At 42.3% G+C, this 22,865-nt stretch overlaps 1 protein-coding gene across 1 annotated transcript in view; it reads left to right on the forward strand.

Moving 5' to 3' along the window:
* Positions 1 to 22,865, forward strand: part of slow (slowdown) — a 665,232-nt gene that overhangs the window by 516,436 nt on the left and 125,931 nt on the right. Inside the window, exon 2 of the mRNA XM_067146546.2 lies at positions 7,345 to 7,473. Coding sequence (XP_067002647.2) covers positions 7,345 to 7,473 — 129 coding nt within the window. The remainder of the gene's footprint in view (positions 1 to 7,344; positions 7,474 to 22,865) is intronic.

Below are 22,865 nucleotides of genomic sequence, written 5' to 3' on the forward strand. Positions count from 1 at the left end.
GAATAACATTAGTAGACGAATAAGTTTGAATGGCGTTTATAAAAGTAGGAAAGATCACAATATGAAGATAAAGTTGGAATTCAAGAGGACAAACTGGGGCAAATATTCATTTATAGGAAGGGGAGTTAGGGATTGGAATAACTTACCAAGGGAGATGTTCAATAAATTTCCAATTTCTTTGAAATCATTTAGGAAAAGGCTAGGAAAGCAACAGATGGGAAATCTGCCACCTGGGCGACTGCCCTAAATGCAGATCAGTATTGATTGATTGATGGCGATTGTTTCGGAAGACATTTCTAACTCAGGTTTAGAAACAGGTCGACAGAGCGCATATCTTCAAATGGGGCTGGTATTTTGATCCTTGTTCAGTGGATCGCTTCATAGAGGGTTGCTCGACATCAGGCGGTAACTCAGTGGTGTAATGTACAAGTTAAATCTATCAAGACTCATCTGAGAGTATGAGGTTTACCGAGCAAATGGCCGCACGGTTTGGGTCGCAAAGCTATCAGCTTCCATTCGGGGGAAGTGGGCTCGAATCGCAATCATAGCCTTTTCCTAACACATCGTCGTCATTAGATCTGTGTGTGTCGGTGTGGCGTAAAAGAAATAGAATCGTGCGAGTTGGCTGTGCAGTTTGGATCGCGTAGCTGAGAGCTTGCATTCGGAAGATGGTGGATTCGAATCACACCGTCGGCAGCCCTGAAAATAGTTTCCCATGGTTTCCTATTTAGACACTAGGAAAATGCCGAGGCTTTACCTTAAGTAAGGCCACCCCACTCCTATCACTTTCTCATCCCTGCGTCACCGAAAATGTTGATGTGGCGAGACTGTACAAAATGGTGGTGTAATAGACGATGTGATAGGTTAGGAGCAATTATGGGCCTGTCTTTTCTCCACCATTTTGTCAATTTTCTCTCAAATTAAATGGCCTCGTCCGCCTCTGTGGTGTAGTGGTTAGTGCGATTAGCTGCCACCCCCGGAGGTCCGGGTTCGATTCCCGGCTCTGCCACAAAATTTGAAAAGTGGTACGAGGGCTGGAACGGTGTCCACTCAGCCTCGGGAGGTCAAATGAGTAGAGGTGGGTACGATTCCCACCTCAACCATCCTGGAAGTGGTTTTCCGTGGTTTCCCACTTCTCCAGGCAAATGCCGGGATGGTACCTAACTTAAGGCCACGGCCGCTTCTTCCTCCTTCCTTGTCTATCCCTTCCAATCTTCCCATCCCCCGCAAGGCCCTTGTTCAGCATAGCTGGTGAGGCCGCCTGGGCGAGGTACTGGTCATACTACCCAGTTGTATCCCCCGACCCAGAGTCTGAAGCTCCAGAACACTGCCCTTGAGGCGGTAGAGGTGGGATCCCTCGCTGAGTCCGAGGAAAAAAACCGACCCTGGAGGGTAAACAGATAAAGAAGAAGAATAAATGGCCTCTTGGACCAATCAGACAGTCTACACAGTTCTCCAACGAGCTATAGGGGTGGATATAGTTTTTAGAGTACACTAACGTCCGCCTCTGTGGTGTAGTGGTTAGCGTGATTAGCTGCCACCCCCGGAGGCCCGGGTTCGATTCCCGGCTCTGCCACGAAAATTTGAAAAGTGATACGAGGGCTGGAACGGGGTCCACTCAACCTCGGGAGGTCAACTGAGTAGAGGTGGGTTCGATTCCCACCTCAGCCATCCTCGAAGTGGTTTTCCGTGGTTTCCCACTTCTCCTCCAGGCGAATGCCGGGATGGTTCCTAACTTAAGGCCACGGCCGCTTCCTTCCCTCTTCCTTGTCTATCCCTTCCAATCTTCACATCCCTCCACAAGGCCCCTGTTCCGCATGGCAGGTGAGGCCGCCTGGGCGAGGTACTGGCCATTCTCCCCAGTTGTATCCCCCGACCAAGAGTCTGAAGCTCCAGGACACTGCCCTTGAGGCGGTAGACGTGGGATCCCTCGCTGAGTCCGAGGGAAAACACGAACCTGGAGGGTAAACAGATGATGATGATGATGATGAGTACACTAACATTTAAAAAATATGATTAGGGAAATGGAATATCTTCTACATAACTATAGAAAAGAGTAGTGCTTTTGAGAAGAGCTCTCTTACTGCCTCTTGTATAACCAAACAAGGGTTTTTGGATTGCACAAAGAAGCACATATCGGGCTATGTGTAAATGAAATTGTTGTAAGATGATGTGTAAGATATGACTACGGGAAATGTAATTCCTATGAGGTTGCATAATACTTTATGTTCGAGAAAAATTAGACACTGCAAATTCGCCCGGTACAGAAATATCTTGGAAAGCTGTGCACATTTTTCACCGAATATTTGTCCAGCTCCATGGCTGAATGGTTAGCGTGCTGGCCTTTGGTCCAGAGAGTTCCGTGTTCGATTCCCGGCCGGGTCCCTTAATTGGTTAATTCCAATGGCTCGGGGCACATCCTCACAGACGCGCAGGTCTTCTACACGGCGTCAAATTGAGAGACCTGCACCAAGCCTCTTCGGAGGCCATACGCCATTATTACTATTATTATTATTATTATTATTATTATTATTATTATTATTATTATTATTATTATTATTACCGAATATTTAATTAAGATTTTTGATGTGATGTCAATACACGAACGTAATGATAACCAGAGCTGTATTAGGAAACGGGCCTTATGGGCCCGGGATTAGGGCATCAAATTTATGGGGCGGCAAAGGTGAAAAACTATAATAATTTCAAAACGAGTTTTTAGAACGCGCGCACGTTCGTAGTATTCAAAGACGAAACTTCCTGACATGAATAACGGAATGTTCGCTCCGCTCATGTGAAAGCTGTCGGTAATAATAATACAAATACCATCACAGTCTTGAAACACAGCCCCTCGGCTCTGCGTACGGTTATCAAGGTGACTTAGGGCTACAACTTATTAAAGCGGGCGGCGAATCAATGCCACCTACAGACGGGGTTGGAACACTTGCACAGAGTGATATCTGCACGGATTGACACTTGCACGGAGCCCTTCACTCTACCTAACAGCACTTCGTGAGTCAGATGTAGGATGGTGACTTTAGCGCGGAGTGACACTTGCACGGAACCGCTATTTTCATGTACTCCGGCATTAATAGACACGTTTAGTACATCATGTTTTTCTTTGTAATCACGGTAGTGAATTTAGATGTAATGTATAAGTAACTGTTAATTTTATAAATTGTAAGAGACATTTAACTGCGTTCCCCACAGACATATCAGAATCGATCGGGTCTTTTGCAGGTCCCATTCTTTACCTTCGGGTGAGATATATGTTTGCTTGGCACTCCAGTTCGATGGCAACGATTTCACAATACCATAGCCTCGACTGAAGAGCGACCTACGTCTTCGGTGTAAATTGTTGAAATCATACTGTCTCTTTCCATTGCACGGTTTTTTTTAATTTTTTTAAAACTCTCTTCTCACTTCATTCACCGCTTCATCCGGAATGGAAACGTGACTTTCCTCACCTAAAACTGTATTACATGTCGTCATTCGTCCTTTACATTTACTTTTCAAATATACATATTCAGTAAGTCAGCTGATCTTTATTGCTATCTATCTATCTATCAAATGCTTTCATTCCCCACCCTGAAGGGGTGGGGCGGGCCACGTAGAGGGTGTCGCCCTCTCTCTGGCCAAGAGATGCGGGCAGGTTGGGGAGTTGTGAGGGAAGAAGGAGGTGGATAAGGACTTGAAGAAGTAGGAGATGGGACAGGATTTGCGTCTTGTCTAAGTGCTTGTATAGAAGACTTTATTGATATTTTAGTGAGTTTTACAATTCAGAGTGATGGATGAGGTGATACAATTTGTAATGATGAGTATGATGTGCCTAAGTCCGTCGGAAGTAGGGTCCGGGGTAGCTATGGGAGGTTGGGAACTGGAGGGTGGTGGTGGTGTTATGGAGAGATAGAATAAGGAGGCGAAGAAGGTCGTATGTTTGGAGAGGTAGAGGGATGGGTCCAGTTGGGAGAGGGAACGGAGTTTGTTGTGGATATGGGGGAACACAGGGGAGGGTTGGCTGGGGGCGGCGGTGTGAATTGTTCGATGGTTGGCGGTTTCGTGGGGGTAGGGGTGGGGAGTGGGAGGCCTCTACTGGATGGCGGCGACCATAGACTTGTGCGCCGGTACTAATGAGGTGCTGGGCGTCTTCTTTACTGGGCATCTGGAGGCGCATCATGAAAGTAGGTCCATGGCTGTTGTAAATTCTTATGGCTCTAAGGACATTGACTCCAGTTTTCCGTAGTTCTTGGATTATGTCTTGCTCGGTGACTTCTGGAGATATCCCACGTAGTACGCAGCTGAAGACGGGTGGTGGGGGCGTCTGTTGTTGGTTTGCTGGTGGTGAGACTGCGGCGTCCGGCCAAAATTGCAGTGGTGGGGTGGCTGGGGTCTGCTGGGATGATATCAGGCAGGATGATGACATTACTGGGGATGGGTGGGAAGTTGTGACGGTGGTGAATATGTCTGGGGAGGGGGTACAAGTTGACGGAGTTATGGTGGTGAGGGTAGTTGTTGTTGTTGTTGTTGGTGGTGGTGGTGGTGGTGGTGGTGTTGTTGTTCCGAAGGTGGGTAAGGTTGGTAGGGGCGATGGGGGCACCTGGATGATGGGGATGAGATAAGGGTCGGCTTTTATTTGGTTCAGGATGCATGGAGGGGTTGGCACCACTGCGTAGTTTTTATTATGGATATTTGCTCCGGTGGTGAACAGGCGACGTTGGGCTTCTTCTCCTTCTAGTTGGACTAAAACGTGAGTAGATGGTGCTGCGGTCTGACCGTCCTGTAGTCTGAAGGCGTTGAGAACTGGAACGTCGTCTGCTTGGAGGTCTTCAAATATGTGATCTTCGGGAATGTGGAGTTCCACGCCAGGGATGAGGCAGTAGGTCATGATGAGGATAGGCGACTGCCAACTAGGCGTCTGCCTGTTTGTGTTTATATTGGGCCGACTGAGTGGGCTATTAAAGATGATGGCCACCCTGCCGAAAAATTTCGGGCGTGTGTTATGTGTTTTCCCCTCCGTTTATTGCTATACAGTAGTCCGCAACATAATGATGCCAGTTGTAAATCAGCAAAGGCAGTTTAAGTTGCATTTCCATTGGTCTGCTCTTAGAACTGTAGATGAAAATCGCGAAGATGGTCTAGTATCAAGAGAAAATATTTTTAAACCAAACGATTAACCTTACTTTTGGCTTATGAATAATATTACTAGACTACTATGCTAAAAGTGAAGTGAAACAGAATCAACAAACTCCATAGCTGCAGAACAATTATGACCAGTTCCAACACGGAACACTCGTTGTCATCAAATAACAACCGTAGTAATGAACTCCATTTTCCGTGTGGGACTTCCCCTCCCCTGTTTCTGCATTCCCACCCTCCTTGCACCTCCGTGCAAATGACAACATATTCCCTCTCCGTGCAAGTATCACAACTTCCCTAGAGACAACCCCGTGGTGTTGAGTGAATCAGGAAAGCCGCTAATTTCCCATAATACCAAGACTTCCGGAGAAAGTGAAAGACATTTTTATTCGTTTTGTGAGACTATTATTAAGTGTTTTTCGTGTTACGTACACAAAATAGAGGCTCGAAAACTATTACGGTAAGTGGAGCAAATTGTCGTAGATTAACAGAAGATAAGAAGTGGAGTACAAGTGAATTGTGTCTCAGACACCGGTTTTTTTTTTCAAGTTGCTTTACGTCGCACCGACACAGATAGGTCTTATGCCGACGATGGGATAGGAAAGAGCTAGGAGTGGGAAGGAAGCGCCCGTGGTCTTAATTAAAGTGCAGCCCCAGCATTTGCTTGGTGTGAAAATGGTAAACCACGGAAAACCATCTACAGGGCTGCCGACTGTGGGGTTCGAACCCACTATCTCCCGAATACTGGGTACTGGCTGCACTTAAACGACAGCAGCTATCGAGCTCGGTGACACCAAAATTAGACTTGTTTTTCCGCAGGATCCAAACTATAACTCAAACAACTTCCTTTCATGTAACGACGAAAATAAAAATGACAGTACCGGCACAGAAAGTTACATGAGTGTACGCCCTGTGTAAGTTGCGTTTCCATTGGTCTACTCTTGGAACTAGGTGAAAATCGTGAAGATGGTCTAGTATCAAGTGAAAATATTTTAAAACCAACCGATTAACCTTATTTTTGGATTATGAATAATGTTACTAGACTACTATGCTAAAAGTGAAGTAAAACAGAATCAGAACAATTTCTGTAATTCTATGCGGATGTATCCAGACAATGAGCGATTTCTGACAAATGTGCTGTTTGAAACAAAGCTTTCAAATGGAGACATTATGAAACGTAAGTATCTGATTTATTCCTACAGCCAACGAACTGTTTTTGTGCTTCTTGTAAAAATTTTGGAGGCACAACCCAGTTTGCAACAACTGGCTTCAATGATTGAAAGCAGGAAAATCAACGATTAACGGAACATGAGAATGTCCAATCTCATTGTGATGACGTGTTAATGTATATAAGACAGGATAGTGAATTGTGCAGAGTTGACAGCCTTCTCAGTTGAATTATTATTATTATTATTATTATTATTATTATTATTATTATTATTATTATTATTATTATTATTATTATTTATTAGTATTAATGTTTGATATTTTTTCCTTGAAGGCTTTCTACTGTATTACTTCGTTTACTGTATAAAAATAGTAGTAATTGCAATTTCGTCTTATCAAGTTTAAAGAAATGGGAGCAAAATTATTTCAGAGGCGTTGCAGTAGTTAGTTTCGTCTCTGATGGTAACTTACATTATCCTTGAATGAAAACTTTTTTTTTTCATTTTAACTGCTTTTTCAATCTATGTACAAATGAATATGGATATGAATGTTCATCTTATTATGTCTGTATAAATGTAATATTATGCATATTTTATATACACCGTGATCGGAATCGACCAAACAACTAACCAGAATGCAAACAACTGCATAAAAGTAGTTATAATTGATATATAATTGTAGCCTATATAAAATCATTTCTTTAATGAGGCATTAGAATCTGTTATGGTCTAGACCACCTGCAGCACGTAAGTTTCTATATTTCCCTCTTCCTTTGAATCTTTAATCTGTCTGTCAAGTCTCTTTTATTCGTAATTGCACCGATCTCACATCGACGATAGCCCAATGCCTCATTTAAATGGAATGAAATATGTTCAGTTAGTGAACAACTTCCTTACTTTATGCAGGCATTTGCGTCCTAGCAAGCTTGCTCGGTCTTTCCGGCCATAATTCTGGTATAATATAGTAGTAAAATGACTTCAGGCTTACTTTTATATTTCAGCAGATATACAGTATTAATTAATATAACTATGTGTGTTCCAGACGCCACGTATGTTCCTGGGAAAAAGAAATACCAGAACAGCAGAAGTCAAATGAAACCTATGACAGGCCTGTCTACGTCACCTACAAGAAGAAATGTTCAGAACAGGAAGGCATGTGTATGGCTATGAAGTAAGACCATGATTTATTATTATTTATTTTATTATTTATTCGTTTATTTATTAGAATATCACTGGTCTACGTTCAAAATCTTTCCGAGTTTAACATGGTGAAATCCTATTTATTTTGATGTGAAATAAATGAATATGACGTTTAAAACGTTTAATTATGTCTCATTATCTTGAAATACAGGGTTTTATTTTATAATAGAGGGAAATATTATCAATGCAGGGAATTTTGTAACAAATACAGGTTGTCAAAACAGTTTCTTCCTAGAGAAGCCATTTTGTTTACAAAAATGTCGTTTGTTGTGCTTGCGGAAACCTATCTGCTCTTATTTCTCAGTGCATTGTTATAAGTCGCAGACCTCAGAAGTCAACCTCGAGAAAAGGAATATTTACTCACCAGTAATTAATAATAATAATAATAATAATAATAATAATAATAATATTTTATTCACGTCCCGTTAACTAATTTTACGATTTTCGGAGCTACCGAAGTGCCGGAATTTTGCCCCGCACGAGTTCTTTTACCTGCCAATGAATCTGCCGACACGAGGCTGACGTATTAGAGCACCTTCAAATACCAACGGACTGAGCCAGAATCGAACCTGCCAAATTGGGTTCAGAAGGGCAGCGCCTCAACCATCTGAACCACTCAGGTGGTAGTGGTGGTGATTATTGTTTTAAGAGGAAGTACAACTAGGCAACCATCCTCTATATAACACTAATCACAGAGAAAAAATGGAAGGGGTCCGACACTTCGACAAATGAAGGTATCGGCCAAAGGAAGACAAGGGCCACGAAGGGCGTGAAAATGAAAGACTCCCTAGCCCTCGCAAACCTAATAGCGTCGGGGTCGGAAAAGAACAAGAGTTGACCAAGAGAGGTCGGATAGGATAGATGAAAGTGAGGAGCCTGGCATAAGTAAGTGGAAGCAATGCCAGGACTCAGCTGAGGGCCCCGTGGTCGCCAACCCACGCTCCAAAGTTCAGAGCCCCTAGGGCCTGAACCACTCAGCCCGGCTTACCAACAATTCCTTACTACAGAGATAAATATCAGCTAGGGGAAATCAACATAGTTGGACTGATGATTGGAGCGAGAGGAACAATTCCCGTTTTCGCCGACAATTTTTGGAAAAGGATGTCTCTTCCAGTGACAACGTTAGGGGAAATTGCCATCATTGCCTTAAAGGGTTCATTAATAATTCTAAGAAATCATTGTTACAATTAGGTTACTATCTAAATTTTTCAGCTGTGTCTATTTCTTTCCTATAAGTTAATGTAAAATTATACTTTGTCGCAAGGCAGCCTCAGCATGAGAGGAAGTATCTCATAAAATTAAAATAAGTTCTAAGAACATTCAATTTTCAGAGGTAAATATGAAATAAACGTAACTAGCACAAACCTTTATTTATTTTCATGGATGCCAAAGACGTATTCATAACCTAAATTTCCGTTAAGCTACTTTTTTAAACTGGCACTTGTTTTCTTCTCATACATAATTTCTCAAGTTTTCGCTGCCCTCTTTACTTTTTATGATGGTGTCTCAACGAAGACAGTCATTTTAAATTTTAGCACAGTGAATTCATCCTCATTTTTTAATTGTAACACACTGCACGGTTTAGACTAAGAGATCCACAACCTCGCCAAAATCACTTGTTTTAATTCCGTCATGTCTCATTTGTTTCCATTCTTTGATTCTTTGTTTTAACATATTTCTTTAGCATCAATTATGTAACAAACTGTAATCCCTTTATTCACTGAAGATGGCTCAAACGAGTTGAAACTATGACTATTATGACTCCAGCTAATGAGTACATCATGAATAGAGGAACATACGCGTATTAAATTTCCTTTGTAAAAAGGGTTCTTCATGTTGTGATTTTATAAAAGTCTGTGCCCAACTCTGATTAGGTTAAGAACATTGTTTTTGTTATTGTTGAATTTGTATATCGTTCTCTATGTAATTATTTGTGGCAATGGATGAATTATATTTTTTTGCACTGTCAATTTTCGTACGTTAATTTACTCTATTATATGAAGGGCTGAGAACCAAAGAGGGCCAAATCAACCAATCGAAATTGAGTGAATGCCATCTATCGGTTTATTTCTGACTCAGGTATTATCTTTTCTACTAGGCTATCTCCACGTCTTCCCATTTGTTTAAAGGGTCACAAGATATCAACCAACTTGAACTAGCCGCTGGAGGGTATACGCGAGTATACGCCGTATGCCCCCTAGTTAGCTCCACTCATTAGAGTATGCCTTTCGATTTCTTGCGTACGCTTTCTACTTTGGCTTCTTTCCTTTTTAATTTCACCATTCTGTCAGCGAGTTTTAATTCTCCAGCATTCTTTCTTCTTTCTTTTTTAATCCGTTTCCCGTTCAGAGTAGATTTTTCCCTCAGACTCAGCGAGGGATCCCACCTCTACCACCTTAAGGGCAGTGTCCTCGAGCGCGAGACTTTGGATCGGGGGATACAACTGGAGAGCAGGACCAGCACCCCGCCCAGGCGGCCTCACCTGCTATGCTGAACAGGGGCGTTGTAGGGGGATGGGAAGATTCGAAGGGAGAGATAAGGAAGGGGGAAGAGAGTGGCCGTGGCCTTAAGTTAGGTCCCATCCCGGCATTTTCCTGGAGAAGTGGAAAACCACGGAAAACCACTTCGAGGATGGCTGAGGAGGAAATTAAACCCCCCTCTGCTCAGTTGAGCTCCCGAGGCTGAGTGGACCCCGTTCTAGCCCTCGTACCACTTTTTCAATTTCATGGCAGAGCCGGGAATCGAATCCGGGCCTCCGGGAGTGGCAGCTAATCACACTAACCACTACGCCACAGAGAAACTCTCCATCTACGCTCGTAATCGTGAACATCGAAGGTTCAGCATGAGTAATAGCATTATCAGCCATCATTTCTTTAAGGTTATCACTGTTCGTTACTTACGTCTCCAGCGTTATGTTCATACATTCAAATGCCTCACCAGTTGACCCATTAAAGCCTGAGAAATACACGATTACGTGGCTATAAAACCACCACACTGCAACATACACCAATTCAACACCTTGGATTGATTGTTATTGAATAGCTGGAAGTAGATCCAGTAGAAAACCACTGTGTAAGCAATAAGATTTTCATTCTAGTGCACTCAAATAGGGATTTCTTCCTGTCATCACATTTATCATTTGCATACCTGATTTATGCCAAATTAAGGGAAGTTTATTGCAACTGGTCGTAACCCACTAATTTTAAATGTCAGGGTGATCTTGCATCAACCGGGCGAGTTGGCCGTGCGGTTAGGAGCGCGCGGCTGTGAGGTTACATCCGGGAGATAGTGGGTTCGAATCCCACTGTCGGCAGTCCTGAAGATGGTTTTCCGTGGTTTCCCATTTTCACACCAGGCGAATGCTGGGGGTTTACCTTAATTAAGGCGACGGCCGCTTCCTTCCAATTCTAGGCCTTTCCTATCCCATCGTCGCCATAAGACTTATGTGTGACGGTGCGACGTAAAGCAAATTATAAAATAAAAAACATTCCCTTACTTATGCTAATTTCTTCATTTTTCGAAGTGTCGGACCTCTTCCATTTTCCCCCTGATTGGTGTTAATAGAGGATAGTTAACCAGTTGGACAATAATTATCACCGAGCGAGTCCGCCATCTCGGGTAGCCCGTGAGCTTGCGCTGGGAAGATAGTGGGTTCGAATCCTACCATCGGCAGCTCTGAAGAAGTTTTCCCGTGGTTTCCCATTTCCTCACCAGGAAAATGCTCGGGCTGTACCTTAATTAAGGCGAAGGCCGGCCGCTACCTTCTCACCCGTAGCCCTTTCCCATCCTTCCGCCGCCGAAAACCTCCGAAGTGTAAATGCACCATTAAATAATAATAATAAGAATAGCAGCGCGCCGGCCTCTCACAGCTGTGTTCCATGGTTCAATTCCCGGTCTCTCCATGTGAGATTTGTGCTGGACAAAGCGGAGGCGGGACTGGTTTTCCTCCGGGTACTCCGGTTTTCCTTGTCATCTTTCATTCCACCAACACTCTTCGCTATCATTTCATTTCATCTGTCATTCATTAATCATTGCCCCAGAGGAGTGCGGCAGGCTTCGCAAGCCGGCAGAATTCCTATCGTCGCCGCTAGATTGGGCTTCATTTATTCCATTCCTCACCCGGTTGAATGACTGGAAATAGGCTGTTGATTTTCATGAAACTAACACAGAGAGGTTTTCAGCAACGCTGACATAAGCAAAGGTTAAGAATTGACCGTAGCCTTGATTAATGTATAACCCCAGTATATATCAGGTATGAAAATGCGGACACTATGAAACCAAACAAACCAAGCGAAATCCCATGGCGCAACAGCCCCGAATGATGTTATTCTCTATAGAGTGATAAATAAGTTACAAGACTGTGAGCAACTGCAGCGTGACCTCGAAAATGTTGTGAGATGGACAGCAGGCAATGGTATGTTGATAAACGGGGTTAAAAGTCAGGTTGTGAGTTTCACAAATAGGAAAAGTCCTCTCAGTTTTAATTACTGCGTTGATGGGGTGAAAGTTCCTTTTGGGGATCATTGTAAGTATCTAGGTGTTAATATAAGGAAAGATCTTCATTGGGGTAATCACATAAATGGGATTGTAAATAAAGGTTATAGATCTCTGCACATGGTTATGAGGGTGTTTAGGGGTTGTAGTAAGGATGTGAAGGAGAGGGCATATAAGTCTCTGGTAAGACCCCAACTAGAGTATGGTTCCAGTGTATGGGACCCTCACCAGGATTACCTGATTCAAGAAGTGGAAAAAATCCAAAGAAAAGCAGCTCGATTTGTTCTGGGTGATTTCCGACAAAAGAGTAGCGTTACAAAAATGTTGCAATGTTTGGGTTGGGAAGAATTGAGAGAAAGAAGAAGAGCTGCTCGACTAAGTGGTATGTTCCGAGCTGTCAGCGGAGAGTTGGCGTGGAATGACATTAGTGGACGAATAAGTTTGAATGGCGTTTATAAAAGTAGGAAAGATCACAATATGAAGATAAAGTTGGAATTCAAGAGGACAAACTGGGCAAATATTCATTTATAGGAAGGGAAGTTAGGGATTGGAATAACTTACCAAGGGAGACGTTCAATAAATTTCCAATTTCTTTGAAATCATTTAGAAAAAGGCTAGGAAAGCAACAGATAGGGAATCTGCCACCTGGGCGACTGCCCTAAATGCAGATCAGTATTGATTGATTGATTGATTGATTGATTGATTGATTGATTGATTGATTGATTGATTGATTGATTGATTGATTGAGTCATCACCTACCCGAAGACCTGCAGATTATGAGATGCCGTGTGGTTAGCTCGACGAATCCTGTCGAATGTTTTTCTTGGCTTCCTAGACTGGAGCCGCCATCTTACCGTCAGATAGCTCCTCAATTGTAATCACGTAGGCTGAGTGGGCCTCGAACCAGCTCTCAAATCCAAGTAAAAATCCCTGACCTGACCGGGAATCGAACGCGGGGCCTCCGAGTAAGAGGCAGGCACGCTATCTCTATACGACGGGGCCGGCATGCGGAAACTACAGACAACCATTTTCAGAGCCCTGGACGCCGGGATCTGAGTCCTTCATCTCCCGTATCCAAGTCAACAGCCACAAGCCCTTATCCCAGAGATAAGCTGTCTTCCCCACCGTCTTCTTCAGCACAAATTTCATGTTCAGTTAATTTGTTTCAACTCAGGACCACCGAGAGAGTTGGCCGTGTGGTTAGGGGCGTGCAGCTGTGAGCTTGCATTCGGGAGACAGTGGGTTCGTACCCCACTGTTGGCAGCCTTGAAGATGGTTTTCCGTGTTTTCCCATTTTTACACCAGGCAAATGCTGGGCCTTTACCTTAATTAAGGCTATGGCCGTTTCCTTCCCTTTCCTTTTCCATCGTCGCCATAAGACCTATCTTTGTCGGTGCGACATAAAGCCAATTGTTTAACAAAAATAACTCAGGACGCAGCAGTCAATGAACATTTGGCCCTTTGAGCCATAGAAGGATATTCCAACGTGTAATCAATTTCATTTTACCATTACTGGCTAATTATTCCGCAACTTGAACATAATAAAATACGTCACATACTCACCCATCACTTGGTAGGGTACGGAGGCCTTGAGATAAACACCTGCGCGAGGCTAGCGCAATCCAAGCACGAGATATCCGAGTCAGTGAGGTCGAAGGCAACAAGAACCTTGTATGGTAGAAATCATTTCAGTTTCAATTATCATTAATTTCGTCTCAGTTTTAATTACCGTGTTGATGGAGTTAAAGTACCTCACGCGCACCACTGCATATATGTACCTAGATGTTAATATGAGGAAGGGTCTTCATTGCAGTAATCAACTTAACGAGGTTGTAAATTAGAGTTACAGATCTCTTCATATGGCTATGAGGGTGTTTAGGAGTTGTAGTACCGGGCGAGTTGGCCGTGCGCGTAGAGGCGCGCGGCTGTGAGCTTGCATCGGGGAGATAGTAGGTTCGAATCCCATTATCGGCAGCCCTGAAGATGGTTTTCCGTGGTTTCCCATTTTCACACCAGGCAAATGCTGGGACTGTACCTTAATTAAGGCCACGGCCGCTTCCTTCCAACTCCTAGGCCTTTCCTATCCAATCGTCGCCATAAGACCTATCTGTGTCGGTGCGACGTAAAGCCCCTAGCAAAAAAAAAAAAAAAAAAAAAAGGAGTTGTAGTAAATGTTAACTCTAAAGGTAGAAGTCACTAATAAGAATCCAGTTGGAGTATGGTTCCAATATATGGGACCCCTCAACAGGATGAAATGATTCGAGAACTTGAAAATATTAAAAGGACAGCAGCATGATTTGTTTGTATGTTCTGTGTTGTTGCGGAAATGCTGCAAACTTTGGGCAGGGAACACGTGGGAATGATGGGAAGAGCTACTTGACTAAGCTTTATCTTCCGAACTGTCAGTGAGGAGTGATATTAGTCAACGAATAAACTTCAATGGAGTGTGTAAAATTAGAAAGATAATGTAACGATAAAGTTGGAATTCAAGAGTACAAATGGGGGCAAATATTCGTTTATAGGAAGAGGAGTTAGGGTTTGGAATAATTTACCAACGGAGATGTTCGAGCCCACCGCTGTGGTGTAGTGGTTAGTGTGATTAGCTGCCACCCCTGAAGGCCCGGGTTCAATTCCCGGCTCTGCCACGACATTTTAAAAAAAAGTGGTACGAGGGCTGGAACGGCGTCCACTCAGCCTCGGGAGGTCAACTGAGTAGAGGTAGGTTCGATTCCCACCTCAGCCATCCTGGAAGTGGTTTTCCGTGGCTTCCCACTTCTCCTCCGGGCAAATACCGGGACGGTACCTAACTTAAGGCCACGACCGCTTCCTTCTCTTTTCCTTGTCTATCCCTTCCAATCTTCCCATCACTCCGCAAGGCTCCTGTTCAACATAGCAGGTGAGGCCGCCTGGGCGAGGTACTGGTCATCCTCCCCAGTTTCATCCCTACCCAGAGTCTGAAGCTCCAGGACACTGCCCTTGAGGCGGTAGAGGTGGGATCCCTCGCTGAGTCCGACGGAAAAACCGACCCTAGAGGGTAAACAGATAACGGAGAAGAAGAAGAAGAAGGAGAAGAAGAAGAGATGTTCGAATAAATTTCCAACTTCTTTGAAATCATTTAAGGAAAGATTAGTTTACACTATTGGTAGGGAATCTGCCACCTGGGCGACTGTCCTAAATATAGATCAGTGGTAATTGATGATGATTTCACATGCTCTCCTTACAATTTTCATGTTTCACATCACCGAGACTCAGATCTACAGTGTGTGCCAACCTTATAACTCTGGGACTAAACGACCACAATGTTCACAGTCCTTTTAGCCTCTTCAGTCCCGAACCTGTTTTCTCATTCAGTATGTTATATTTCGCTCAAATAACTTTAAAATGTTAAAAAGCAGAAAATGAAATTTTGCTTTTTTTTAATGACTTGTAGCATATGTGCTACATCAGGGCTCAAGAGTTGATTTTTCTACCATTATTAATCTCTTCCTTATATTTTATTGTATTATTGCAAGTAATTAAAATGACATGTAGAGTATATGATACATACGGACTGAGGAGGGTATAGAATAACCCTTGCGTAACGCTCCATGAATGTATAAAAATGCTGCCTACCGAGGCGAATAGGGCGAGCTCGATTCTCCCGGAAGGACGCGGGTACGATTTCCCATTAAGTCGAAAAATTTAGAAACAGGATATCGTCCTCCGAAAATAAGAGTTCCACTTCCGGAGGTGCATATGGTCCTGAGGTTCAGTCAGTCCACACCAAAAATGAGTACCAGGTTAATTCCTGGAGGCAAAGGCGGCCGGGCATAGAGCAAATCACTCTATCCCATCAAGTGCCGAGGTTACGGATAGTGGAAGCCTTTACCTTCCACCCCTCCAAGGTCCTTCATGGCCTTCTTTTATATCGTCTTTCGAAAAGGCATATGTCCCTGATGTCCACTCATCCTACATCAAAGTAAGTTCTTGTTGTTGTTGTTGTTGTTGTTGTTGTTGTTGTTGTTGTTGTTTGAGTCATCAGTCCATATACTGGTTTGATGCAGCGCTCAATGCCACCCTATCCTGTGCTAACCTTTTCATTTCGACGTAACTATTGCATCTTATATCTGCTCTAATTTGCTCGTCATATTCGTACCTTGGTCTACCCCTACCGTTCTTACCGCCTACACTTCCTTCAAACACCAACTGAACAAGTCCTGGGTGTCTTAAGATGTGTCCTATCATTCTGCCCCTTCTTCTCGTCAAATTTAGATAAATCTATCCCCTCTCACAGATTCGATTCAGTATTTCTTCATTCGTGATTCGATCTATCCATCTCACCTTCAGCATTCTTCTGTAACACCACATTTCAAAAGCTTCTATTCTCTTTCTTTCCGAGCTAGTTATCATCCATGTTTCACTTCCATACAATGCCACGCTACAGGTGAACGTCTTCAGAAAGTTCTATATCAATGTTTGAAGTGAGCAAATTTTTTTTTTTTTTTTTTTTTTTTTTTTTTTTTTTTTTTTTTTTTTTTTTTTAAGAAAGCTCTTCCTTGCTTGTGTTAGTCTGCATTTTATACCCTCCTTACTTCTGCCATCGTTAGTTGTTTTACTACCCAAGTAACAACATTCATCTACTTCCTCTAAGACTTCATTTCCTAATCTAATATTTCCTGCATAACCTGCCTTCGTTCGACTGCACTCCATTACTTTTGTTTTGGACTTATTTATTTTCATCTTGTACTCCTTACCCAAAAGTAAGTACCAGATTCATATCTGAGGCAGAGGTGCCAGGCATAGAATTAAGCACTCTGTACCACTTAATGCCGATCTTACGGATAATTAAAATATTCACTTTCCACTCCTCCAAGGGTCTTTACGTACTGTACAGAGATGGCTTTGCTTTTGCTATGAGTCTATAATCGTTTGTGCTCTTGAACCTTTCCCTCGGCATTGAACGTCGGTCAAAGAGGTCACATTGTCCCCATTTTCAGTTAGCGACGATTAGGAAAATAAATACCAGAATCGAGGTTTGAGGGAATGAGATTCTAATAAATCAACATGAGTCTACTTACGAGATAACGATTACGAGATTTACAAATCGATATTATCTATACATGAGCTCTGTTAAGAATTGTATATACAGTAGTGGTGTTTATTGTTTTAAGGTGAAGCATAACTAAATGTCCAACTCTCTTTAATCCCAGTCGGAAGAGAAAAGAAAGAAGTCGATCCTTCAGCGAAAGAAGGTATCGGCAAATGACAGGGACCACCAAGAGCGTGAAAATAAAAGGCACCCTAAATCTCACAATCCTGAAAACGTCGGAGTCGTAGATACAAACGGTTATGTATAGAAGGTCAGATAAAGAATATGAAAGTGAGGACCCTGGCACAAGTGTATGAAAATAATGCTAGACTCATCCTGAGGTCACCTGATGGCCAAATGCCGCTTCTAACAAGGGAACACATGAATGTGTTACACTCGGATCCGGTTTAAATTTGGTGGGAATCTTCGTGAGAGGCAATAGAATGCTAAAGTGAAAACTGCGTGTGCCCAACGCAAGTTTGAACGCCAACATTGCACAAATAAATAGTCGTAAAATTAAAAGTGAATCGAGAGTAACGGGGTGCCGTGGAGAGGTAGGGAGGAGGGAAGCAGCGGACGTGAGCCAACCGGGCTGTGCCGAGCCGCGCTAGCAGCCAGGCAGCGCATGGTCGGGCCGCTCGCTCGGGTCGAATGAATGACCCCCCCCGGCCACTTTTCTTTACTGCACCGGAGTTCGCACATACCTCGTATCTTCCCGATTAACAACGTCAAAGCAGATCAAGAGGTGCACCTTGATTAGTCGTCCGATGAGACAACGTTCTTACAATAACAGGTAAAATCTGACGTTCTTATAGTCACTTTCATGAATGGTAACTGTATATTTACTTTAACCTTGTATGGTAATAATTGATTTTTACACTTAGATACAACAAAACGCCCACTACAGAAGTCATTCAAACCGCGGAATGTAGTAGTGTGCATTCAGAACTGTTTTACAGAGTGTAACAAAAAAGACACCCCATTTTCTGAAGATGGAAGGGATTTGGAATTGGAATTATATCGTAAGAGGATCAATCTATTTATGTATATATGTTTTTAAGAGAAAAACAAGCGTTCAGAGGAACTGCGTTCTTGTCTCCGTTTTACAGGTCTAATTGCCGACAGGATTTTCGATACCGATGTGACAGCCGAACTGGATGGCACATTGAATATGTCAGATGATGACTTTGCTTTCGATGAAGACAATAAAGAAACACCGATATTTGACCCCGTCTCCGAAAATGTTGCTTCTAACCCTGCATCCACAACAACGGCTGAACGATGCCTAATCCCAATAAATTATAAGAAGAAGGTCGGCGAATATTGGCGAAACGAAGGTGGGAAACAGAGGAGCTTGGCATCAATGAAACACAGGTTTAGTAAATTAAAGTGCCGAGAAGATCTCTACAACAACTGGAAAACGGCGGCACAGTGGGGAAAAAAATAAATTTGTTACGAAGAAGACTTATAAGTTCAAAGGAAATTAGACAACGAAACAAAATTGTTCACAATATCAAAATTTAAAACTGGGCTTTAAAGTACGCTCGTCTAGTTAGCTACGACACGTTTCGAGCGTCTTATTCCTGGGTAATGAGTTTTAAAAAGAAATTTAAAATTGGACCAAGAAAGAGTTGCAAATTCTTTTTTTTTTTTTGCTAGGGGCTTTACGTCGCACCGACACAGATAGGTCTTATGGCGACGATGGGATAGGAAAGGCCTAGGAGTTGGAAGGAAGCGGCCGTGGCCTTAATTAAGGTACAGCCCCAGCATTTGCCTGGTGTGAAAATGGGAAACCACGGAAAACCATCTTCAGGGCTGCCGATAGTGGGATTCGAACCTACTATCTCCCGGATGCAAGCTCACAGCCGCGCGCCTCTACGAGCACGGCCAACTCGCCCGGTAGTTGCAAATTCGTATCTAAAAGGTACCAGTTTGAAAAAGAAGATACTAATTTATTGTAACGCGACACTGTTTGTGGAAGAAATTTCGCAATTAATTGAAACGGCCCACAGTGCGTGTTTAATACTGATCAGTCTGGTTTTCATGAAGAGTTCCATTCTGGCATGACCCACAATAATCGAGGAGAAAAAATCGTATTAGCGAAAGCATAATCCATGAATTCGCTAACTCATAGCTACACAGTGCAACCAATAATTTCGGCAGATGGACAACTACTGCCAAATTTGATAGTGGTATTGAAAGAAAAAAATGGCAAATGTGGTCCTAACATAGAAAAAAACCTATTTACGGCACCAAATTTGTACACTTTGCCTTCAAAGTCTGGAAAACTGACCAAAGAACTTGTACAGAAATGGTTACGGGATATTTATTGTGAGCTAGTACCAAAGTACAGTGTTTTAGTTCGCGAGTCGTGGCCCGGACAGAAAAAAGAAAATATTTTAAATGCTAAAGTTGGGAGTAAGAAAAGCATTAATGTTCAAACAATTCCGAAAGGAGCCACTGGACTTATCCAGCCGTTAGATGTTTTGGGCTTCCGCATTTGGAAGCAATTTATTCGTCTTTTGTACGATAAAATTCTCTTAAACTCGTTAGACATCAACGTACATTTAAGGAACAACCTTTTAAAGTGCAATCTTTGACGCACAACCAGTTCACCTCTCAGCGCTTTTGTAGCATGTGGCAGTTCACTTGGTACAAATACGTGGCTATGTTAACAAGAAACCTTCACAATTTGTTAAACCAGTCGATTATTGTTTCGAAGAAGAGCCTGTCGATAATCAATGTAACACTTGTGAAAGCGACAGCGCTGTAAGATGTGCATGGTGCACACAGTATCGGTGCCTTGTCCACATTTTTATAAACAATCAATATTGCACTAATTACAACGAGTAAAAAGAAGTCGGGCGTGAATTTGTCAAACCTTATTGACATCGTTGTTTCCTTGCAGACAATCGTTTCATGTGCTGTTTTCATATTTACGTTTTGCACATCTGATCGGGAAGTTAAGGGGGACGCGCAAACTATACGCTGCCTGGCTGCTGGCGCGGCTCGGCACAGCCCGCTTGGATCACATCTGCTGCTTCGGTCCTCCCTACCTCTCCGCCGCACCCCGATACTCCCGATTCACTTTAAATTTTTAGACTGTTTATTTGTTCAATTTTGGCGTTTAAACTTGCGCTTGACACATGCACTTTTCACCTTAGCATTCTATTGCCTCCCACGAATATTCCCACCAAATTTCAACCGGGTCCGAGTGTAACACATGTATGTGTTCCCTTGTAAGTTGAAAGCGCCTGAAGAGTCGTTGTCGTCCCTCCTGGTCGCCCCTTACGATAGGCAGGATATACCATGGATGTATTCTCTCTTCCCACCCAAATAGAAGAAATTCGATGTATGTATGTATGTATGTATGTATGTATGTATGTATGTATGTATGTATGTATGTATGTATGTATGTATGTATGTATGTATGTATGTATTTATGTATTGAACCCTTTAGGTCCGTATTTAGGGATACCTACCTTTCTTACCTATCAGCAAAGTTCATGAGATCTGTCTCTTGGGTCGTATCGGGTTCTTCGTCACTTGCTGAGGTAAAGGTAGGGTTCAGTAATTCTAATATATCTACTTTGAATGAAAGATCTGTTTAAAAGATTCCATTTTATTCAGGAAATTCTGAAGCATTCTGATATGTCAACGGTATTACTGAAATTACACGTGTCCACTGGACACCACAATCATTTTGTTACATAGAAGGTTAGAACACTGGTGAGCCTTTGGCGAGTCTGCCTGATGGGCATTCTTACTAGAAACCATTGTCTCATTTTTTATTAAAGAAAGGAAAGTCTGGAAATCCTTAAATTTGGCTTCCATGTGAGACCACATGTACCATCATATTGATTCGTTATGGTCCAGCCCTCGTAACACGAACTCTGTACTCTGGGTATAATTAAGGCCGTCCAATCGGTGTGTGCCACACAGTGGTTATACAACATGGACCCTTAATTGAATCGATGTGACCTGCGTCTATGTCATGGACCGACATCTAAACTTCTAAGTTACTTTAAAGTCATTGTGGATGATGACCGCAAGGAAAATGATGCTACAGTGGCATATGGCCCTAATCTAAGTCACTGAGTTGATGACCCCTTGACCATCCAAGTTTCTAAGCTGAAGGCCAAACATAATTAAGTTACATCGGTTGATGACCAAAGTTTCCACTTTACTATCCCCAGCACATTCACTGCTCAATCAATCAAAGTTAAATAATTACAACAATAGCAATGCCCACAAACTTTGTGGCAGTAAAATCCATTTCCTTCGGATATGTCCCCTTAATCGTTACTTTACCATTTAAATATTCCCCAGAAAACAAACTAAGATTTCCAGAATGCATCTCCAAGTTATTCGTTTGATTAAAGTTATTTCAAAATGCGGTTTCACTGAATTTAATTAAATAAATTTAAATGATTTAATGAAATGTTAAAGAACAATAATTTCTATCTCCGCGGACTCTGGTTTCTTCACAAATTCCTACGCAATTGTGTTCCCACAATTTTTAAAATCCTATCGATGTTTATCTGTTGCTTCCTATTATCTGGAAAAGAACTACATCATTCATGTCCAGTTTATATATCTTGTCTCATGATCACACACTTTAAATCTAATCTAATCCTAGCCATTATTAACACATGGATATCGTAATAATCTAAAGCAACTCGCCATATAATTACGATGTCATATCACGTCATAACATTATTATAAAGTTTGCGCACCCCTCACAGACAAACCAATCATCACTACCATCGCTCTATATTTTGGGCAACCCTGAATTTGGTTACTAGTACTCTTTATACTCTAAGTTCGTGGTTTCAAATGTTCATTACGTCCCCAATTAAACAAATTTACAGTATTCCAGAACACGCACGTTATTCCCGGATGGACATTTCAACTAGATTCCGCAATTATTTATCTCCGTCGCCACGAATGAAATCTCAATCCTACACGTAAACCACTACATGTCCCGTTACAACCCGTTTCCCTTTCGATCCGCTGGCGGTCTCAGCTACAAACGACCCTTCCCTGTCTGTCAGTCTCGATATGGAACATCTGTTCATCATGCCTGACTGACCTCAAAGAATGAAACGTTTAACTTCGCAAAAAGACTAATTACAAAATACGATATATTCTAACCAACCAAAATGCACATAGATTATACTTCAAGATGCCCACAATAATTATACGCGTCGCAAATTAATACCGCTATGGATTTCTGTATATTTCTTTCCATTCCCAACATTATAAAATATTCCTCGGGCTTCCATGAGTCCCGGCTTCATTGACAAGTCTCAGCCTGATTCACAAATCTCATCTTGACTCACACGACAACTAACCTCTTTTTCCCAAAGGAACTGGAATAAAATCCTTACTAGAATTCATGACGACTAATACGCACATTGCATTAATAATGAACAACTTCAAATAAAATTATATCGTACTTTTAATAACTTGATTTTCACGAAAAATGACTGAAACATTCTACTAGATCATTTTTTATTGTCAGACACGGTTTAAAATGGGCCTAGAAAAACGTTTCTCTCCGTGACCAAATTCATCACACTAGACTCTCACCCGACAGCGCGCTTCCACTCGATTGAAAATGAGTAACCATGGATTTCTATATTATCTACGTCAAAATTACAGACAGAAAAATTTTACGTCGAATGAACATCTTAATTTAACATCACAAAATATAGGCAATAAATACACGGAAATGACGATCTATACTGGACGTGATATCACTTCGAAACCTTATTAAATCACCTTTTTTTACAACATCA

The sequence above is a fragment of the Anabrus simplex genome, chromosome 4, assembly GCF_040414725.1.
Source record: "Anabrus simplex isolate iqAnaSimp1 chromosome 4, ASM4041472v1, whole genome shotgun sequence".
In the NCBI taxonomy this organism is placed as follows: Eukaryota; Metazoa; Arthropoda; class Insecta; order Orthoptera; family Tettigoniidae; genus Anabrus; species Anabrus simplex.